This window comes from Selaginella moellendorffii, unplaced genomic scaffold (genome assembly GCF_000143415.4).
Source record: "Selaginella moellendorffii unplaced genomic scaffold, v1.0 SELMOscaffold_19, whole genome shotgun sequence".
Lineage (NCBI taxonomy): Eukaryota > Viridiplantae > Streptophyta > Lycopodiopsida > Selaginellales > Selaginellaceae > Selaginella > Selaginella moellendorffii.
Genome location: NW_003314280.1, coordinates 206,219 through 220,941, shown reverse-complemented (window position 1 = coordinate 220,941; position 14,723 = coordinate 206,219). Strand labels below are relative to the sequence as shown.

The window sequence follows — 14,723 nt, the reverse complement described above, 5'->3', positions numbered from 1 at the left end:
TGATTCCTTCGCGTGAGCATTCACAGTTTTCTCTCCAACTGTCTACAAGAAGGAAAACCACTGCTTGATTAGCAACACTACACCGAAAGGATGCCCAAGAACAGAAAGAAAAGTTATAAGTGAGAACTTTAATGAAGAGGGTATCTTACAACATGTCTTCTCAACCATAGCTGGTACATGACCATGTAAAAAGCGTCGTACTCTCGTGGAGGAGCATGCCATTGAAAATGTCTCCTCGCGTCCAGTACGAGCCTGTGCATTTGCGAGTAGTCCTCGCGGCTAATCCCTGAAAGAATGGCTTTGAGTTTAGGAATGTTGGCTGTGGTTACCACCACCGAGAAGCTCTTCCAGTTGAGAACGCTGCTGAAGGGAAGGTCGTAGTAATTGGCGATGACAACGGGCACGCAGCCGTAGAAGAAGGCATCCCCGAGACGAGCAGTGTTCACTTCGTAGCCTTTGACATGGAGGCAAAACTTGCTCCGGAGCAGCGCCTCAGCATAAGATCCTTGTATACGTGACGGGTACGCGTGAATCTGGGTGTCATTCCGCCAGGTTCTCACAACGTTCGCTCGGACAGGCGAGTTGGATCCACCGGCGAAGAAGGCCAAAACTTTCCTGTCAACTCGGCCACCGTAAGAACCGTAAAGATACTCGAGGCAAAACAGGAAGAACTACACGCACCTCTGCTCGATTGTCTTAATCTCTCGGAAACTTTCGCTCCTCGGCCAGATTTGCGGCATGGCCACATCCTTGTGAGGTATGAATCCCTGGACGTAGTAATTCGAGGAGCACACCACCTGGATGGCGTTGAGCCTGACGTGCTGGGCTTTCTCCAGCGCTACCTTGCCAATGGAGTGGCAAGCAACGTAGAAATGGTCGCTGCCGCCAGTTCTGTTCCAGTAAGGCCACCGGTGGCTGATGTTCTTGACGTAATCCCTCACAAACGCCGGCATGCGACCCACGCCAACCTTGGGATCGTTTCGCAGCCTGGTGATCGAGAATGGCATGAAGAACAAGTCGGCCTGCGAGGGATCGTCCGTCACCATGCCACTCTCCGCCAGCGCCTTCTTGAAGTAGGCCTCGCTTGCGTAGTTGCCAGAGGGAGCCGAGCTCGTTGGAAGGAAGATGTGACTGAATGGATCCCGTGGGGAGCAAGGGTAGACAAACACCTTCATGGTGTTCACCATGTCGCGGTAGTCGTCGAGGAAAGCTCTCCGTGAATGGTAAGGTCCATTGTCAGCTATGGTGTCAATCACTCGCAAGCTCTCACGCTGAGCTAGAGCCTGAGCTAGAGCTGGAGGTGGAAGGAAGATCTTTTCTTTCATGCCTTGCTCTGGGTGCCTTCGATCTTCCTCCAACGAAGATGATTGAGATTCCACCGAAGAGAGACGCTGCTCTTCTTGCTGCTCCTGTTGATCCCAAGGCTCAGCCCGCGGCGGAAGATCGGGCGAATCGGACACGACGAGTGCCATCCGAGCGATGGAGCAAGCGGCGAGGAGGAAGACGAGGCCGAGAATCCATCGCCTGGCGCTACAGCTGCTGCTCGACTCGGCATCCTTACCTCGCCGCCGAGCGGGCGCTCCAGAGTGATCAGACGCCATAGCTGCGACAAAGGAGGAAGTGGCGTGTTGTAGCGCACCGTTGACACGGACACATTTGGAGCCATCTTGCCTCCCCGCTACGAGTCACTGCCATGGTCGTGGTGACTTCGGAGGAAAGAGCCCTAAAGAAACAATATGCAAAGTTGACGTGGCACACATGGGTTTTAGATTCTTTACCCTTGACATCATGATGATTCCAAGATGGGCTGTCGGGAAGAATTTCACCACGGTAAGAATTCGAGTGTGTTCTTTTCTTGCTTTCAATGTTTCTGGTGTTACACGCAATCGGTAAAACGAGCTCCTCTGATATGGGAACTCTCATCTGTGTAGAAGAATTACTGCGCTACTGTAAAGTATGGCTGTTCGTGACGCTCAATCCAAAACTTCTTGATTTTTTTTTCTGGTTTTTTTTTCCTTACGTGAATGTGATTATCCTGTCTGTGATCCCGCTTCTGCAGAGAGGGCACTCGGTGCAAGCAATTGCACACGATTTGCACACTGAAAGAAAACAATGGCGAGAAATCAGTGAAAAGAACGATTAGACACGAGACTTACAGCAAAAGTGGCGACAGGGAAGGAGAACAGCGGCAGTGGGGGCCTCGAAGCAGACTTTACAGACGTGGCCATTCCTTTCTTCCTCGAGCAGCAAGTGTTGGACCCCAATACTTGACAGTGAGTCCGCTTGGGATCTTGACAATGCTCGCTCTTCCATGCTTCGTCGCTTCTCTCTCTCAAGCCTTTCTTGCGCCTTGGTCTATACAAAACAAGTATGTGACGTTTACACCAAAAAAAAAGAGAGGGAGAGAAAAAAAAAAAGAAAAACCTTGGCCTGGCACAGTCTTGTCAAAGCCTCAACGTGTAAATTTTGGAGACTTTCAAGGGCTGAAAGGTCCAAGCTTTCCAAGTTCTCTCCCTGAGTATATGTCAAGGAGTCAGTAAGAAAATCGGCCCAAGACTTAATTAAATTGCCACTTACTTTGAGTTGGGAGTTCCCGAGCTCCAGTTCTGCCACTTTGGTTCTTGCAGCTTCAAGTTGGCATTGCAACTCCTCGACTGGGCTCTCGTCCTCGACGTGTGCATTGTTTTTAGAAGTGAGCAGCCCGGACTCTAAGCCATTCCCGTTGCCTAGGATCTCGAACTCGTCTCGTTCTTTCTCTTGCTTCACCTTTGCTACCAGAACCCACATTCCTGCGAGATCATTCTCCAAGTCCGCCTCCCGCTCCTTCCCTTCTTCGATTCTCCTGTTTAGAGTGGCCTCGTTCTGTTCCAAGCTCGCCACCTTCCGTTTAGCCTCTGATAACTCAGTTCTCAGCTGCTGGATCATATCTTGATCCATGCTCACGCCCTCCCTTCTAGTCTTCTCTTCGCCGGCAGCTTTCGAGCGGAGAGCCTCCACCTCAGTCGAGAGCTTTGCGTTTTGAGCGGACAGCTTGGTTACTTCCTCTGCCAAGCCTTTGAGCTCCACAGCAGCCGCCGTTGCAAGCTCTTTCGCGTACGCTGCCTCGTCCATAAGCTTTTGGCCTTTGGCTTCCAGCATAGTCTTCTCTTCGGCCAAACGCGTCTTTTCTAGCTTCAACTTTTCAATCTCGTTCACCTGGAAAAGAACAACACTTACAAGATGTTATATACATACTAAAGCTGTTACCACACTACCTGTGAAAACAGCTGAGATTGCAGAGGAAAGCCAGCTCCGGGAATAATCTTTGAAGCAAAGCCTTGGGCAAAGTTAGCGTCACCTCCGTTCTCAACCATTCTCAGCTCCCGGGACAAGTCAACGTCATTCAGCCACTCGCTAGTTTCTTCCGAATCGAAGAAACTATGCCCTTTCTTGTGGCTATCAGATCCAGCTTTCTTGTGAATGGACGCTTTTTTCTCGGCAACAGCTTGCTGAAGCTGTTGTTTGAGGGAGTGGATTGTAGATTGCAGTTCAGTGTTCTCAACGTTCTGAAATAAAGGGCACAATGTAAGACGTAATAGCCGTCTTCCTTGTTACCTTGGATTGCAGTTGTTCTTGCAGAATGCGGTTGTCTGCTGCTTTTATCTGGAAAAATCGAAGCATGAGTCTAATGTATACTGCTACCACTGTATACCTCCAGCTCAAAAGATTTCTCGTTTAATTGACTAGTAAGCTTCATCATCGTCTGAAAAGCAATTGCTTGGTAAAGAAAAAGAAAACGTAAAACGAAAAAGGCTGCATACCTGGGACAATTGCTGCGTGTTGGCAGGCGCATTTTCTACACTTCCTAAAATCCTTCGCTCCAATACCTGCATTTGTTGCCTCTTCATAGAAATTTCTTCCTTAAGTCTCTTCATTTGAACCTTAGAATAAACAGATGGATTTAGTTATGCAAAAGAGAAAAAGGTAAACGCTTACTTGAATATCTCCATCATCTGGTGTCAAAGCAGACTGTTCGGATAGCCTCTTGAGTGAACTGCTGCAGAATGCGACTTCGCCAGCAAGCATCTTGACTTGCTCTTTCAAAAGATCCATTTGGTCCGCCATTGTGGTTCCCGTCTGTGATAGAGACCACTATCAGTACCTTAAAAGTGAATCAGTTGCTTTCATACATACAGGTGGGGGCCTTCGACCGTAGACCGCAGCACTGAAGAGTTCACCAGCTTGAGTAGGCTCCAGAAAAGCATCTGCAAGCTCGTCGCTTTTTACTCTCATGAGGGGCTTTCGCTTCGTGGCCGTGTTGTCATCTAAACGTCCGGTTGGAGAAGGGATGTCGGAGTCTGTGCGGCTGTGAAGTTGCTCGTGTTTCTAGCATAAACAAGATTCTCACTTAAAACTTGGCATAGCTTCGAGATTGTTTTACCTTGGTTTTGAACCATCCAAGCATTCCGCGCTTCTTCGGCTTCTTGTCATCCTTGTGAACATCATCGCCGTTTGCACTTTCTGATTTCCCATCCGATGATAATTCCGGCAAGTCGACATCAAGTTCGTCGTCTTCGTCGCCAATAAACCCGCGTCTTTTATCGGGTAGATATGCAAGCTGAAAATGGAAGTATGTGAGAGACCAGATAAAAGACAAGAACACACTACACACCTCTTCCTCTCCAAAAGAATATCGCCGGCGGTGTGTGGGACGATCTGGAAGATTTGGAATGGTGTTCTTTGTAGACACCAATATAAGCTTGGTGAGCCTCTGAATCCGGCCCAGTAATGCAGCTTTGGCTTGCTCTTCTTCTTCGAGCCGCGATTGTAGCTTGACTTGTCCAGCTTCCAACTGCAAAAGTTTCCCCTTTAAACATGTTCTCGCAACTTTTGTATCAACAAACCTGTTGACGAAGTTGGATGACGTCATCGTTTGTGCCTTCCACAAATGGTTTTCCAACCATGCCTTTCCGTAGCTGCTCCAGCTCTTGTTTTAGGCTTGTTATCTCTTTCTGGTACTTTTTGATCAACGACTTCTCATCAAGAATCTGGAGAGAGAGAGAGAGAAAAAAATGATAAGCGAATATTAGCATGGATCTCACCTTGTTCGCGGAAGAGTGAAGCTCCACATGTTTGGCACGATGAGCAAACTTGAGGGTGTTGTGTGTCTCCTCATTGCTGCTTGATGCAGGTGTGACTGTGCAGATTAACTGGACAAGTTTTGCGACTTATATCAGAATGACAAGAAATTCTCAGAGCTGTACCGACACACGCCCGTGGCCACTCAAGGACGATTGCAAAAGCCTTGTTAGTTTAGAATCCCGGTAAGGTATATGAGAAGATTTCCCGTCTGTCAATTTGGATATTACCTGATAGAAACAAAAGAGAAAAGATTATTCTAGCTACTAGCAGATTGCTCTTACCGTGCCAAGTGTTAGCAAGCTTTTGTTAATGTAGGAGCCTTCCTTCCTTCGCAAGCCAACTGTTTCCGCCTTTGAGCTTTCAGAACCGGCCAAGTCGATAAGATTCTGTCGGTCAAAAGAAAGTTCAGTCATCTAATGTAAATCCTTTTTACTAGACACTCACGAGTTGAGAAAGAGTAACTTCCTCCTCTCGACTTCCTTCTCCTCGCGCACTGCTCTCCACAGTCTTGTATAAATGAACGACGTTAGACAAATAAAAGAGAATGAATATAATCACGTCAGGGACCGACCAGAGTAAAAATCGTGTGACTCCGGCTGCTCATCAAGTTGAGGTTGTTGGATCCAACATGACGATGCTCTATAAACAAAAAGGCTGTCAAGATATTTCAATTCTCAGATTATGCCCGTGTACCTTCTCCGGTGGCAATCAATGAGAGTGCGTGAGCAGGAGATAACACAACTTCTTCTTTTATACCCTCCACATATGTGCCCTGCAAGCCACTTTGAATACCAGAATTATATACAGCAGGCCTAAGTGTCAATACAGAAACTTACATGAGAATCCTCCCGAACTCTCAGATTTTGTCCAGCTGGGTTGAGCAAGTCGTTGATAACCTGCGTAAGACGTGAGCCAACACGGCTAACATTTTCTCAGCCACAAACCTCGTTGTAAATCTCGAGATAGGACACCCGCAAGAGGAACTCTCTTCCTGGCGACTGCATAGTACCATAAGGATATAGCAAGGAAATAAAAGACAAGATTAGAATCCACACCTCTTGTATTATATTGAATACGTCCTTCACTGCCAAAGGTATAATTCCTGGAGATTTCTGATCGCCCTGTCAACAGAGAACAAGAACCAAATGACTTGGGACGGACGGAAAACTGTCAAAACACTTACATGCATTGTATGTGTCTTGCCGCTGCTGGTGACTCCATACGCAAAGACAGTTCCTGGGAGAGGCGACAAAGGTTGAGCGATAGAGTAGAAAGAGGCCTACGTACGAAAATACCATTAACTCCCTCCATCGCGCCACTAACAACCTGTTGAGCTGCAATGTCATAAACACCTCGCGTCGTTGTTGCTGGTCCAAACACTTTATCTGTTTGCAGGCAGTCCAGCCCGTTTAAGACAAGATCTCCTTTCTTTCCGAGGACTTACCAAACGCATAAACCGTAGAGGCGTTGTATTCGCTGCAAACAGACGTATCCCCGTCGGCGTACCACGCAACCTCATCACCCTTTTGAATTTCTCTGGAGCTGCGCAAAACGTAGTTGTAAGCTTGTGATGCTCCAAAAGGAACAAAGTAAAAATGGGAAAGCCATAAACTCGGAAGAGTAGCGAGCGAGCTCTTGATTGACTAGAGAGCCAGCACTTACTTGAGAGGTCGAAATCGCACGGTGACAGTGACATTCTCCTTGTTGAATTTGGTGGTGCCGCTGCCCAAGTCGGAGGACGATGATGTGGTGGTGGTGGAGGAGGAGGAGAACGAAGCCGAGAGCGTGGAGCTGGGGCTGTTGAGCTTGGGGAGGGCCTGCATTCTGGGCGGAGGAGGGAGCGACGAAGCTCTAGCAACAGTGGACGATGGCGGCTGCCTAGATCCTGAATTCAGCGACGGAAGAACCGGGGGCTTTCCATTGGCCGCCGCGGAGGTGGGCGGCTTGTAGCGCATCGGGGATCTCGACCTCGCAGCCATGGCCGGAGCTCCTCTGAAAAGAATAAGCTAACTCGACTGCTACCTACATGGTGAGCTGTGTAAGCCCCTTTGGCGCTAGGATCAGCGGCCCAACCTGTGTGACAATCGAGGATCGAGCTTGCTTCCTCCCGCTGACCATGGATCGAGGGAGGCCGGGGCAAAAAATAAGAAGAATAGAAAAGCTTGAGCAATAGTAGAGAGGTCGGCAACGGAACCGGCGCCGCCAGTGACCCAACAAAGACGAGCAAAGCGAAGAATGAGAGAATGAATGGCCCCACCCGTTTGCCGTTGCGTCAAGGCAGGGGTTTAGGGTTCGTGCCAGTGGAAAATTAGCTTAGCCATCGCCGCTAGCTCGCCCATTATCGTTTGTTTCGTCTCACTCCCTCCCATGACGGAGGAACGAGTTGTTGGATTGCAAGCATCGCGAGCGTGGGTGCAACGTTAATTCCAGTGACACCCAAACCACCATGCGCATGCATGCATGCATGCATTTTCAAGTTAAAGCTTTAGGGCACAGAAAAAGGTGGTGGATGGAGAGGGAGGGAGTGGGTCAGTCGCACCAGCACGCACCCCAATCCCTGGATCAGTCACGCGCGTCGCGGCTGCCACCACTCAACTTCAAGTAGGTGAAAACAAAAGGCGGGAGAAAACATTAAAATCTGGGCGATCGAAAATGCCAAGCCCAAGTAAAAAGGGTGGCAGAGCAGAGGCTTCCCACCCGTACGCCCTAGCAACATGCCGTACCCACGTATCTCCCATTGGCGTGGGCCGGAAGCATATACCCCCCAACGCGTCGGGATGTGGACCGTCGGATGCGCGGGTCCTCACACTCTCTCGCAAACGCAAAGCTCCGATTAGGGGGGCCATGGAGAAGGGGGGCCATCAATGGCGGCGCCTCCACCTGCTGCTCGCGCTCGCGGGTTGGGGATGGGGATGGACAGCGCAAGCATTGCCGTCAAACAGGAGCGCGCTGCTCCTGGCCCAGCGGATCAACGAACGCGAGGGCCCGTTTCTAGGTCTGGTTGTGCCCACGAGCTTCGAGATGGATGCCATTCGCCAGCAAACCATCTTCGCCCCGCACCCCTACATTCCCTGGCTCGACCTCGCCGGTGAGTTTGCTCGCTCTCTCAACCTCTATAGCCAGGCCTAGGCAAGACTAAAGTCCCATTCCTTTTGCTCAGGGCGACGCTTCCACATTGGAACAATTCAAGGTCACAAAGTCGTTCTTGTGCAGTCTGCCTCGGCAATGGTAAGCATCAAACATCAGCACGAGAAGAAATCGATATAATCGGTGGTGGTGTTTTCTTCTTAGCTCAATGCAGCGATCACCACGCAGCAACTGCTCGACTTTTTCGATATCAACGGAGTGCTTCACTACGGCATTGCTGGAAGCGCAAATGATTCCCTGACCATCGGAGACATAAGCATTCCAAAATACTGGGCTCACACAGCCTTGTGGAATTGGGAGGTAACGTCTACGTCATGTCATGCGTTCATTCTGCTTGTCTCTCTTTTTTTTGTTATTTTCCTCTTGTGTTTCCCGTGGTCTCTGTTTGATCGTTTCTTTTTTCAGAAGTTTAGTAACGGATCGGGTCACCTCTTGTCATCAGGACCAAACGGAGATTTCACGCAGGATCTGGGACACCTCCACTTCAGCGACTTCGCGTACCCAAACAATGGCCACAGCCAGAATCTACTCACCAGCGTCTGGAGTCAACCCGAAGACGTCTTGAAAGTCAGCGGGACTCCCGAAGTGCGCAGCCGAGCGTTTTGGGTGAGAGTGGACAAGCGTTTCTACAAAGCCGCGAAAACTCTCGAGGCAAGTACCTAGTGAATTTCATAGAAGAATTTCGTAAGCGACCATCCTTCCACCCTCGTAAACGCAGGGTATGGAGCTCACGTCGTGCTTCAATGCGACAACATGCCTGAGCATTAGACCCAAAGTCGTGGTGGGTCTCAGGGGAGCAAGCTCCAACATCTTCGTCGACAACGCTGCGTATCGCCAGTTCATGTTCCAAACCTTTCGAGTCTCCTCGGTAGACATGGAATCTGCTGCTGTAGCTCTGGTGAGTTGACTTACTCTGGATTTCCCACCGGGTTCTTACAAAAGTTCTCACGCCTCTCGCCTCTCGCCTCGCCCAGGTTTGCTACTCCAACGAGGTGCCTTTCATCGTCATAAGGTCCATATCGGATTCAGCCGGGAACGCGGAAGGAGCAAACGAGGTGTCGGCGTTCAAGAACCTCGCGTCGCTCAACGCTGTCAAGGTCCTCACGCAGTTCCTCAAGGCCCTGCCCAAGCAAGATTCGCCCCACGACCAGGGAATGATTCTCATGTAGAAAAGATGCTCTAGGTACTTGGAATTTTAAAGACGTTGTCAACGGTCACTTTCCCTGCCTAGGGTTTTCTTTCTGTAGCTGTGCTAGGGCTGCGAGAGCGATGGCGACGAAATTGACGTCCGTCCTGAAGCCGCGCAAGAAGGGCATGTCTCCGCAAAAGAAGAAGAAGAAGATCATCCTGTCCGACGCTGATCAGGCTATCGGCGCCAGCGAGAAGCGAGTCGCGAGAGCTCTGGTGTACCCCAGCGCGAGCTCAACAGGTAAGCACAGGCGAGAGCCGCCGCGCTACCCATTGTCTCAATAAAATTTGAGATTATCGTGTGTCTTAGATGTTGCGGAGGATGAGGACGATGTGGAGGAAATGCTGCGGCAATTCGATCTGGACGCCAAGTTTGGCCCCTGTGTGGGGTTGTCGCGGATAGAACGGTGGGAGAGAGCCCAGCGCCATGGCCTGTGCCCGCCCCAAAACATCAGGGATGTTTTGGAGCGCGTGGGTGGCGAGCCAAACTGTCTCTGGGAGGGCAGGGTTTAGGCTTTGCTTCAATGCCTTGGTTTGAAGCTCGTCGTCGTAAGATATATGTAGTCTACGTACTTTGGTGACTAAACTGTTTGCACGTGAACTTGGAAAGCTCCTCTCGCTTTTTCGTTTGTTTTTTGGTTTCCTTTCAAGTTCGTTCCTTTCTTTTTCTTTCTTGTTTTTTGTTTGCTAACGACAGATGCTTTCTGGTCGCTGGCAACGGCTGCATTGATCAATCTGGCAATCTTCCTCCTTCATGTGAGGGGCCAGGCACGCTCGCTCCAGCAGCAAATCACATGTGATTTCTCTGTAGCAATCTCTCGTCTCATTCAAACAAACACAATCTCACTCGGTTTCTTTTTCCTCGGCTTCTGCAGGTTGGGAAAGGTTACTGGTTGAAGGCTGCGCAGTTTATCCGGATGTTGCCTTGTGAAGCCGACTTGACGCCGATGCTGCCCAGCTTTTGCATCGCGGACGCGAACGCCGCGAAGAATCGCTCCTGCGACGCCGCAAACCTGTTCACCAGAGGCTTCGTCCGGGGGTCGTTAAACAGGGCCTGGTCGGTGCTCAACAAACCCAGTCCCTTTTGCAAGTTTTGGTAGTAGACGTTGTCGAACTTCTTGGATGTTGTTACGTCCAAGTTGGCGACGATGGTTGGATCCACGTTGCGGGGACAGGCCAGCCTCAAGTTGGCGGCATACAGCGGATTCATGGTGGGATCAATGCGGGATGTATTCTTCCAGTTGTAGATGCGGTCGTTGAACTCTTTGCAATGCGCAAAGCCGGCGGTATGTGCTCCTGCACCCACCCCGAGACATTCGGCAAGCAAGCTTCCCAATTGATCGATCCAGGCAAGGAATCTTGTTCAGAGTGCTACTTACCGGCCAGTGCAACCATTTCTTCGGTGGTGAATCCTTTGGACGAGAAGAGATGCATGAGCTCCGAAACTGTGTTCTTGGACGAAGGCAGGTTGCCGGGGACTCTGGCAGCATGCGACGTGTAGCTGTCTTTGCGGCCTTTCTTCACCGGCCAGAAGGGGCCTCCAATCTGCAAAACCAAGCCTCAGCTTCCTTCTGCCCCTGTGGAGGACGACGACGTACCATTCCAATCAGGTCTCTCGACGCAATTGCGAGAATGTCGGCACACGAGACTGTCCTCGGGCATCTGTTCTCGACAGCCTGCTTGGCTCGCATAACGGCGTCGAAACCATCGCCCGGAAGTGAGAGGTTGATGTCGAAATCCTTCTCGGCTTTGTTGTGGGAGGTGGAGGCGACGAGGACGGAAGCATCACAACCCTGGAGAGGAAGGAAAGATATGTGCATTGAGCTTTTGAGCTGAAATCTTCTTACCTGGACCATGCAGTCATGAAAGAAGATGCGCAATGTCCCAGCGGCTGCCACGGGCGCCTCCCTGAACTTCTGGACCATGACTTGGTGGACAATCTTCTCCACGTCTGGACAGGTGCGCTTGTAGTAGTCCACACTCAGGAATTGCTGCTGCTGCTGCCGGTTTTGCGTTTGATTTTGCAGCTGAACCCCAGTGGCACTCTGTGCTGCTTCGTGCAAAACCAGCAGCATTACCAGGAAGAGATGCAAAAGCCGAGCTGCGTCCATCGCTCAACGATTTCGTCGCAGCAGGGGAGAGGAGAGGACCATTTAAATATAAATGGGGGTTTTCTCTGCTATTCGTGAAGGAGCCGGGCTGGCTCGGCTAGGTAGGTGAATTGAAGTATAAACTCTGCCTAAAGTTTTTCTTTTCCCCGCTCTTCGATGTTGACAACCGCTCCTGTTTTGGATTTATATCCCCCAGACAGGAAGGATGCATTTCAACGCTCAGTTTTACCATGAAGGTCTGTTTCAATTAATGGCTTGTTTTTTTTTTTTTTAAGCTTTTCTCGCTTCGAAGTTCAAGAAATTAGCTTGCTTTGAAGTCACTTGAAGGGCTCATGGTTGGTTTACCAACTGAGCAAACGACTTGGATCTTTAGAGCAGCTCTCGCTACGTTTCGTCACAGCAAGCGAGCGAGCGAGCCAGTTTGTGATCGATGAGAGGTGGGTCTGATTGCAACGGGACAATTACGAGCGTAATGCGTGGTATTGTTTGGAATCTAGCCAGCGATGGTGTGTATATCAAGACAAAAGGAAAAGAAGAAAAAAGCCTTTGCAGCGTAGTACCTTGTCCTCCAAAGTTTCTTGTGCTTAAAAGACAAGGCATGGTTATCAACGGTCTTGTCAGCTGAATTAGGGCAAGCGGAGGGAAGGGATGAATGCGTCCACGGATCCATCGCCTTTGGGCACCCCTCGTATACCGTCCAGCCGCCATGCCCGGCCCTCCTCCTCCAACAGCCCTTTGCGCCCGTCTTCGGCCAGGAGCCTCGTCAAGGGGCGCCCCGCCACACCAGGTCTGCTTACACATTCTTGGATCGTTTACACCTTGTTTCCAACCAGGCTCTCCCAGCATCAACACCGATGTCAAGGTAGAGTCTCGGCCTCTCACGCAGCAAGGGATGATAAGCATGCGATCCTCTTTTCAAGGTTGGTCCCTTGTATCTTTGGTAACATTGATTTACATCTTTGTCTGAGGCTCTAGGCCCTGGCAGACAAATTCTCGACCGGTCCTACTACGTAGGGAAATTGCGCTCCAAGAAGAAAGAGCTGCAGCAGGAGATCGAGCGAATGGTGGAGGAGGTTGAGCAACTGGAGAAGGAGAGGTTCGCCAGTGTGCATGTCGGGCAGAAGTAAGGACTTTGGATGTAAGGACCAATTCTTACGAGACCTTGCAGGCAGAAAGCTCTAGCGGAGGAAGTGCAGGGACTGAAGCTGCAGCTGCTCGACTATACTGCAGTCATGGAAAAGGTTAGCGCAACCCGGAGGCTTCATGTGGTATGTAACTTGTTGAAGCAGGTAAATGCAGGAGTGGAGCCCGATGAACTGAGGGAGGAGCTCGAGGCTCTGAAAGAGAGAAACGCAAAAGAAACAAAAAAGGCGGACAAGCTTTTTCTGGAGAGAACGCTGTGAGCCTCTTCGTGTACAAATCATTCTGCAAAACTGATTCGACGATCAGGAAAGAGAGGGAAGGTAAGGAGCTCCATGACAAAGCGCAAGGTTTGGATGTTGAAATCGAGCACAAGATCGCGGAGGAGGTGTGGTTCTTTAGGCGATGTCTAGGAATTTATTGTCTCCGTTTTAGCCTTGCAGGCACCAGAAGCAAAGGTGCAGTACGTGGAACTCCAGCAAGAGTACAGGAAGCTGGAGACAGAAGTGGAGAGACTGCAATCACTTATTGGCGAGATCGGCACGTCAAATGAAGAGTTGGAACAGGCGAGTTGTGGATTTGCTATTTGCTGATTGATGCTCAAGATCTATATATATTTCCAGAATGTTTTCAAGTCCAATCCTACAAAGCAGAAGCTTGTCATGCTGACTGACCAGCTTTTAACTGTCGAGGGAGAGCTTGAGAAATTGAGGATGGAAAACCCGTCGATCAAACTAACGGCTGAGGAGGCCAAGGAAGCGCTCCTGTCCAAGGTAACGTGACACCCGTCTTGCTTTCATGTGTGCCTGAAGTTGCAAGCTTTGAATGAGCAGATTAGGCAGGATAATCTGGAGATCATCAAAGCGGAAGAGAAAAGCCAAGTACTTGAGAACGAAATACACTTCCACGAAGGGAAAATTGCCGAAGCAGAACGGTCCATTTCAGAACTAAAAGGTGGTTTTTTTCTTTTCTTTTCTAACTATCTTATATTGCATATGTTTTTGTTTATGGTCCAGGCGGAAGGATTGAGAAATTCCTAGAAATGCAACAGAAAGAACGGAAGATGCAAAACTATATCGAAAACTTTGATAGCCTCCGAGAAGAGCAGCAAAAGCGGACATTTGAAGCTCAGCAAAAAATCTGTGAGCTGCTACATCTGATTAGTCAGGTATGTTTTGTTCCATATTTTCTTTGAAGCAAAACTTCCCTTTTTACAGGGAATAGTGGCAGCAGAGACCTACAAGGCATCAAAAACAAATCACGAGAAGAAGTTTGAAGATGTTGAGAACTACAAAAGAGGTAACTAAGATGTCGGTGATGAGCATCTATTTCTTTTGTGATGCAGAGCTGGAGTTTCATCGCGGGGAATTGAAGCAGCTGGACGATTTCGAAGCCAAAACCGAGACGGACATATCATGCACAAAGCAGGCCATCAGTTTGCTCGAAAACGAGATGGAAGATTTCAAACGCCTCGATGGGAGCAGATCCCAGTGTGATGCGAAATGCGCGGTAAGTGGACGTGGAGTGTTCTTCTGTTGCTAGACTTAACATGATAGCGTGTACGACGCGAGCAGAAATTAGAAGCCGAGAAGCAGAAGATCGAGGAGAAGAAGGCATTTCTCCAGGAGCAAGTGAGGGAGCAAGTCGAGAAGCTCGAGGCTTTCAGCCAGATTTTGGATGACAGCGATCTGCATAGGAACCTGGAGGAGTTGAAGACGAGGTTCCACGCGTTACAAAGCAGCAACCAAGTGCTCCAGGAAGGTTGTCTCCAAAAGTAGAAGACGATCTGTGACCAGTTTCACACCTTTTTGTTCTTGCAGAAGTTGAGACCAAGGAGCGAGAGCTAAACTACGGCCTTGTGCTGGAGAACATACGGTTCATGGTCTCGCAGCTCAACAGCGAGATCAGAAATAGCCAGATGCAAAGCTATTGATACTTCGCAAACTTTCACCAAAGGCCTGGAAAGGAAATATTAATTTAAACGGTGGATGAATGGATATCTAGGGTTCTTAGTTT

At 49.6% G+C, this 14,723-nt stretch overlaps 6 protein-coding genes across 7 annotated transcripts; 3 read left to right on the top strand and 3 right to left on the bottom strand.

Annotated features, from left to right (window-relative positions):
- Positions 1-103: 103 nt before the first annotated feature.
- On the bottom strand, positions 104-1,743 carry LOC9650408 (probable glycosyltransferase At5g03795). 2 transcript variants are annotated; one of them, XM_024677520.1, is made up of 3 exons: positions 682-1,743; positions 333-615; positions 104-286 (listed from the first exon to the last, which is right to left on the bottom strand). In XM_024677520.1, exons 1-3 carry the CDS (start codon positions 1,599-1,601, stop codon positions 161-163), a joined length of 1,329 nt encoding a protein of 442 aa, XP_024533288.1. In that variant the 5' UTR covers positions 1,602-1,743; the 3' UTR covers positions 104-160. The 2 variants fall into 2 exon arrangements, with proteins under 2 accessions (XP_024533288.1, XP_002972221.2); XM_002972175.2 differs by having other exon boundaries at positions 104-615.
- Positions 1,744-1,820: 77 nt separating this feature from the next.
- LOC9651031 (kinesin-like protein KIN-7C, mitochondrial) lies at positions 1,821-7,381 on the bottom strand. Its single transcript, XM_024677504.1, has 26 exons — positions 6,784-7,381; positions 6,566-6,663; positions 6,417-6,506; positions 6,305-6,357; positions 6,177-6,242; positions 6,066-6,119; positions 5,958-6,017; positions 5,815-5,893; positions 5,693-5,760; positions 5,566-5,628; positions 5,403-5,507; positions 5,244-5,348; positions 5,082-5,189; positions 4,884-5,027; positions 4,652-4,831; positions 4,421-4,597; positions 4,174-4,365; positions 3,976-4,116; positions 3,801-3,920; positions 3,692-3,742; positions 3,595-3,642; positions 3,255-3,545; positions 2,578-3,195; positions 2,425-2,514; positions 2,157-2,355; positions 1,821-2,099 (listed from the first exon to the last, which is right to left on the bottom strand). Exons 1-26 carry the CDS (start codon positions 7,098-7,100, stop codon positions 2,017-2,019), a joined length of 3,600 nt encoding a protein of 1,199 aa, XP_024533272.1. The 5' UTR covers positions 7,101-7,381; the 3' UTR covers positions 1,821-2,016.
- A 534-nt stretch (positions 7,382-7,915) lies between these two features.
- LOC9650407 (bark storage protein A) lies at positions 7,916-9,496 on the top strand. The gene is made up of 6 exons (XM_024677528.1): positions 7,916-8,209; positions 8,282-8,349; positions 8,413-8,568; positions 8,674-8,919; positions 8,987-9,166; positions 9,243-9,496. The coding sequence occupies exons 1-6, from the start codon at positions 7,966-7,968 to the stop codon at positions 9,435-9,437; spliced, it is 1,089 nt and encodes a 362-aa protein (XP_024533296.1). The 5' UTR covers positions 7,916-7,965; the 3' UTR covers positions 9,438-9,496.
- Positions 9,497-9,505: 9 nt separating this feature from the next.
- LOC112347145 (DNA polymerase delta subunit 4-like) lies at positions 9,506-10,065 on the top strand. Its single transcript, XM_024677541.1, has 2 exons — positions 9,506-9,697; positions 9,767-10,065. The coding sequence occupies exons 1-2, from the start codon at positions 9,538-9,540 to the stop codon at positions 9,967-9,969; spliced, it is 363 nt and encodes a 120-aa protein (XP_024533309.1). The 5' UTR covers positions 9,506-9,537; the 3' UTR covers positions 9,970-10,065.
- A 171-nt stretch (positions 10,066-10,236) lies between these two features.
- LOC9651030 (peroxidase 41) lies at positions 10,237-11,649 on the bottom strand. The gene is made up of 4 exons (XM_002972173.2): positions 11,304-11,649; positions 11,055-11,249; positions 10,836-11,001; positions 10,237-10,752 (listed from the first exon to the last, which is right to left on the bottom strand). Exons 1-4 carry the CDS (start codon positions 11,565-11,567, stop codon positions 10,343-10,345), a joined length of 1,035 nt encoding a protein of 344 aa, XP_002972219.2. The 5' UTR covers positions 11,568-11,649; the 3' UTR covers positions 10,237-10,342.
- Positions 11,650-12,215: 566 nt separating this feature from the next.
- On the top strand, positions 12,216-14,640 carry LOC112347098 (intraflagellar transport protein 74 homolog). Its single transcript, XM_024677423.1, has 13 exons — positions 12,216-12,354; positions 12,401-12,487; positions 12,543-12,690; positions 12,736-12,808; positions 12,857-12,966; positions 13,017-13,095; positions 13,151-13,273; positions 13,331-13,480; positions 13,541-13,661; positions 13,724-13,875; positions 14,085-14,216; positions 14,282-14,468; positions 14,528-14,640. Exons 1-13 carry the CDS (start codon positions 12,216-12,218, stop codon positions 14,638-14,640), a joined length of 1,614 nt encoding a protein of 537 aa, XP_024533191.1.
- Positions 14,641-14,723: the final 83 nt, after the last annotated feature.

Coding starts and splice junctions, on each gene's coding strand:
- LOC9650408 (XM_002972175.2), bottom strand. CDS start 1,601: ATGGCGTCTGATCACTCTGGAGCGCCCGCTCGGCGGCGAGGTAAGGAT. Junction 616..681: donor ATTAAGACAATCGAGCAGAG/GTGCGTGTAGTT, acceptor CCGAGTTGACAG/GAAAGTTTTGGCCTTCTTCG.
- LOC112347098 (XM_024677423.1), top strand. CDS start 12,216: ATGAATGCGTCCACGGATCCATCGCCTTTGGGCACCCCTCGTATACCG. Junction 12,967..13,016: donor CTTTTTCTGGAGAGAACGCT/GTGAGCCTCTTC, acceptor TTCGACGATCAG/GAAAGAGAGGGAAGGTAAGG. Junction 13,096..13,150: donor AGCACAAGATCGCGGAGGAG/GTGTGGTTCTTT, acceptor TTAGCCTTGCAG/GCACCAGAAGCAAAGGTGCA.
- LOC9651030 (XM_002972173.2), bottom strand. CDS start 11,567: ATGGACGCAGCTCGGCTTTTGCATCTCTTCCTGGTAATGCTGCTGGTT. Junction 11,002..11,054: donor CGAGAGACCTGATTGGAATG/GTACGTCGTCGT, acceptor TTGGTTTTGCAG/ATTGGAGGCCCCTTCTGGCC. Junction 10,753..10,835: donor AGAAATGGTTGCACTGGCCG/GTAAGTAGCACT, acceptor GGGTGGGTGCAG/GAGCACATACCGCCGGCTTT.
- LOC9650407 (XM_024677528.1), top strand. CDS start 7,966: ATGGAGAAGGGGGGCCATCAATGGCGGCGCCTCCACCTGCTGCTCGCG. Junction 8,350..8,412: donor TGCAGTCTGCCTCGGCAATG/GTAAGCATCAAA, acceptor TTTTCTTCTTAG/CTCAATGCAGCGATCACCAC. Junction 8,920..8,986: donor AAGCCGCGAAAACTCTCGAG/GCAAGTACCTAG, acceptor TCGTAAACGCAG/GGTATGGAGCTCACGTCGTG.
- LOC9651031 (XM_024677504.1), bottom strand. CDS start 7,100: ATGGCTGCGAGGTCGAGATCCCCGATGCGCTACAAGCCGCCCACCTCC. Junction 6,120..6,176: donor TATTCAATATAATACAAGAG/GTGTGGATTCTA, acceptor GGTACTATGCAG/TCGCCAGGAAGAGAGTTCCT. Junction 4,117..4,173: donor ACGGTCGAAGGCCCCCACCT/GTATGTATGAAA, acceptor TCTCTATCACAG/ACGGGAACCACAATGGCGGA.
- LOC112347145 (XM_024677541.1), top strand. CDS start 9,538: ATGGCGACGAAATTGACGTCCGTCCTGAAGCCGCGCAAGAAGGGCATG. Junction 9,698..9,766: donor CCCCAGCGCGAGCTCAACAG/GTAAGCACAGGC, acceptor CGTGTGTCTTAG/ATGTTGCGGAGGATGAGGAC.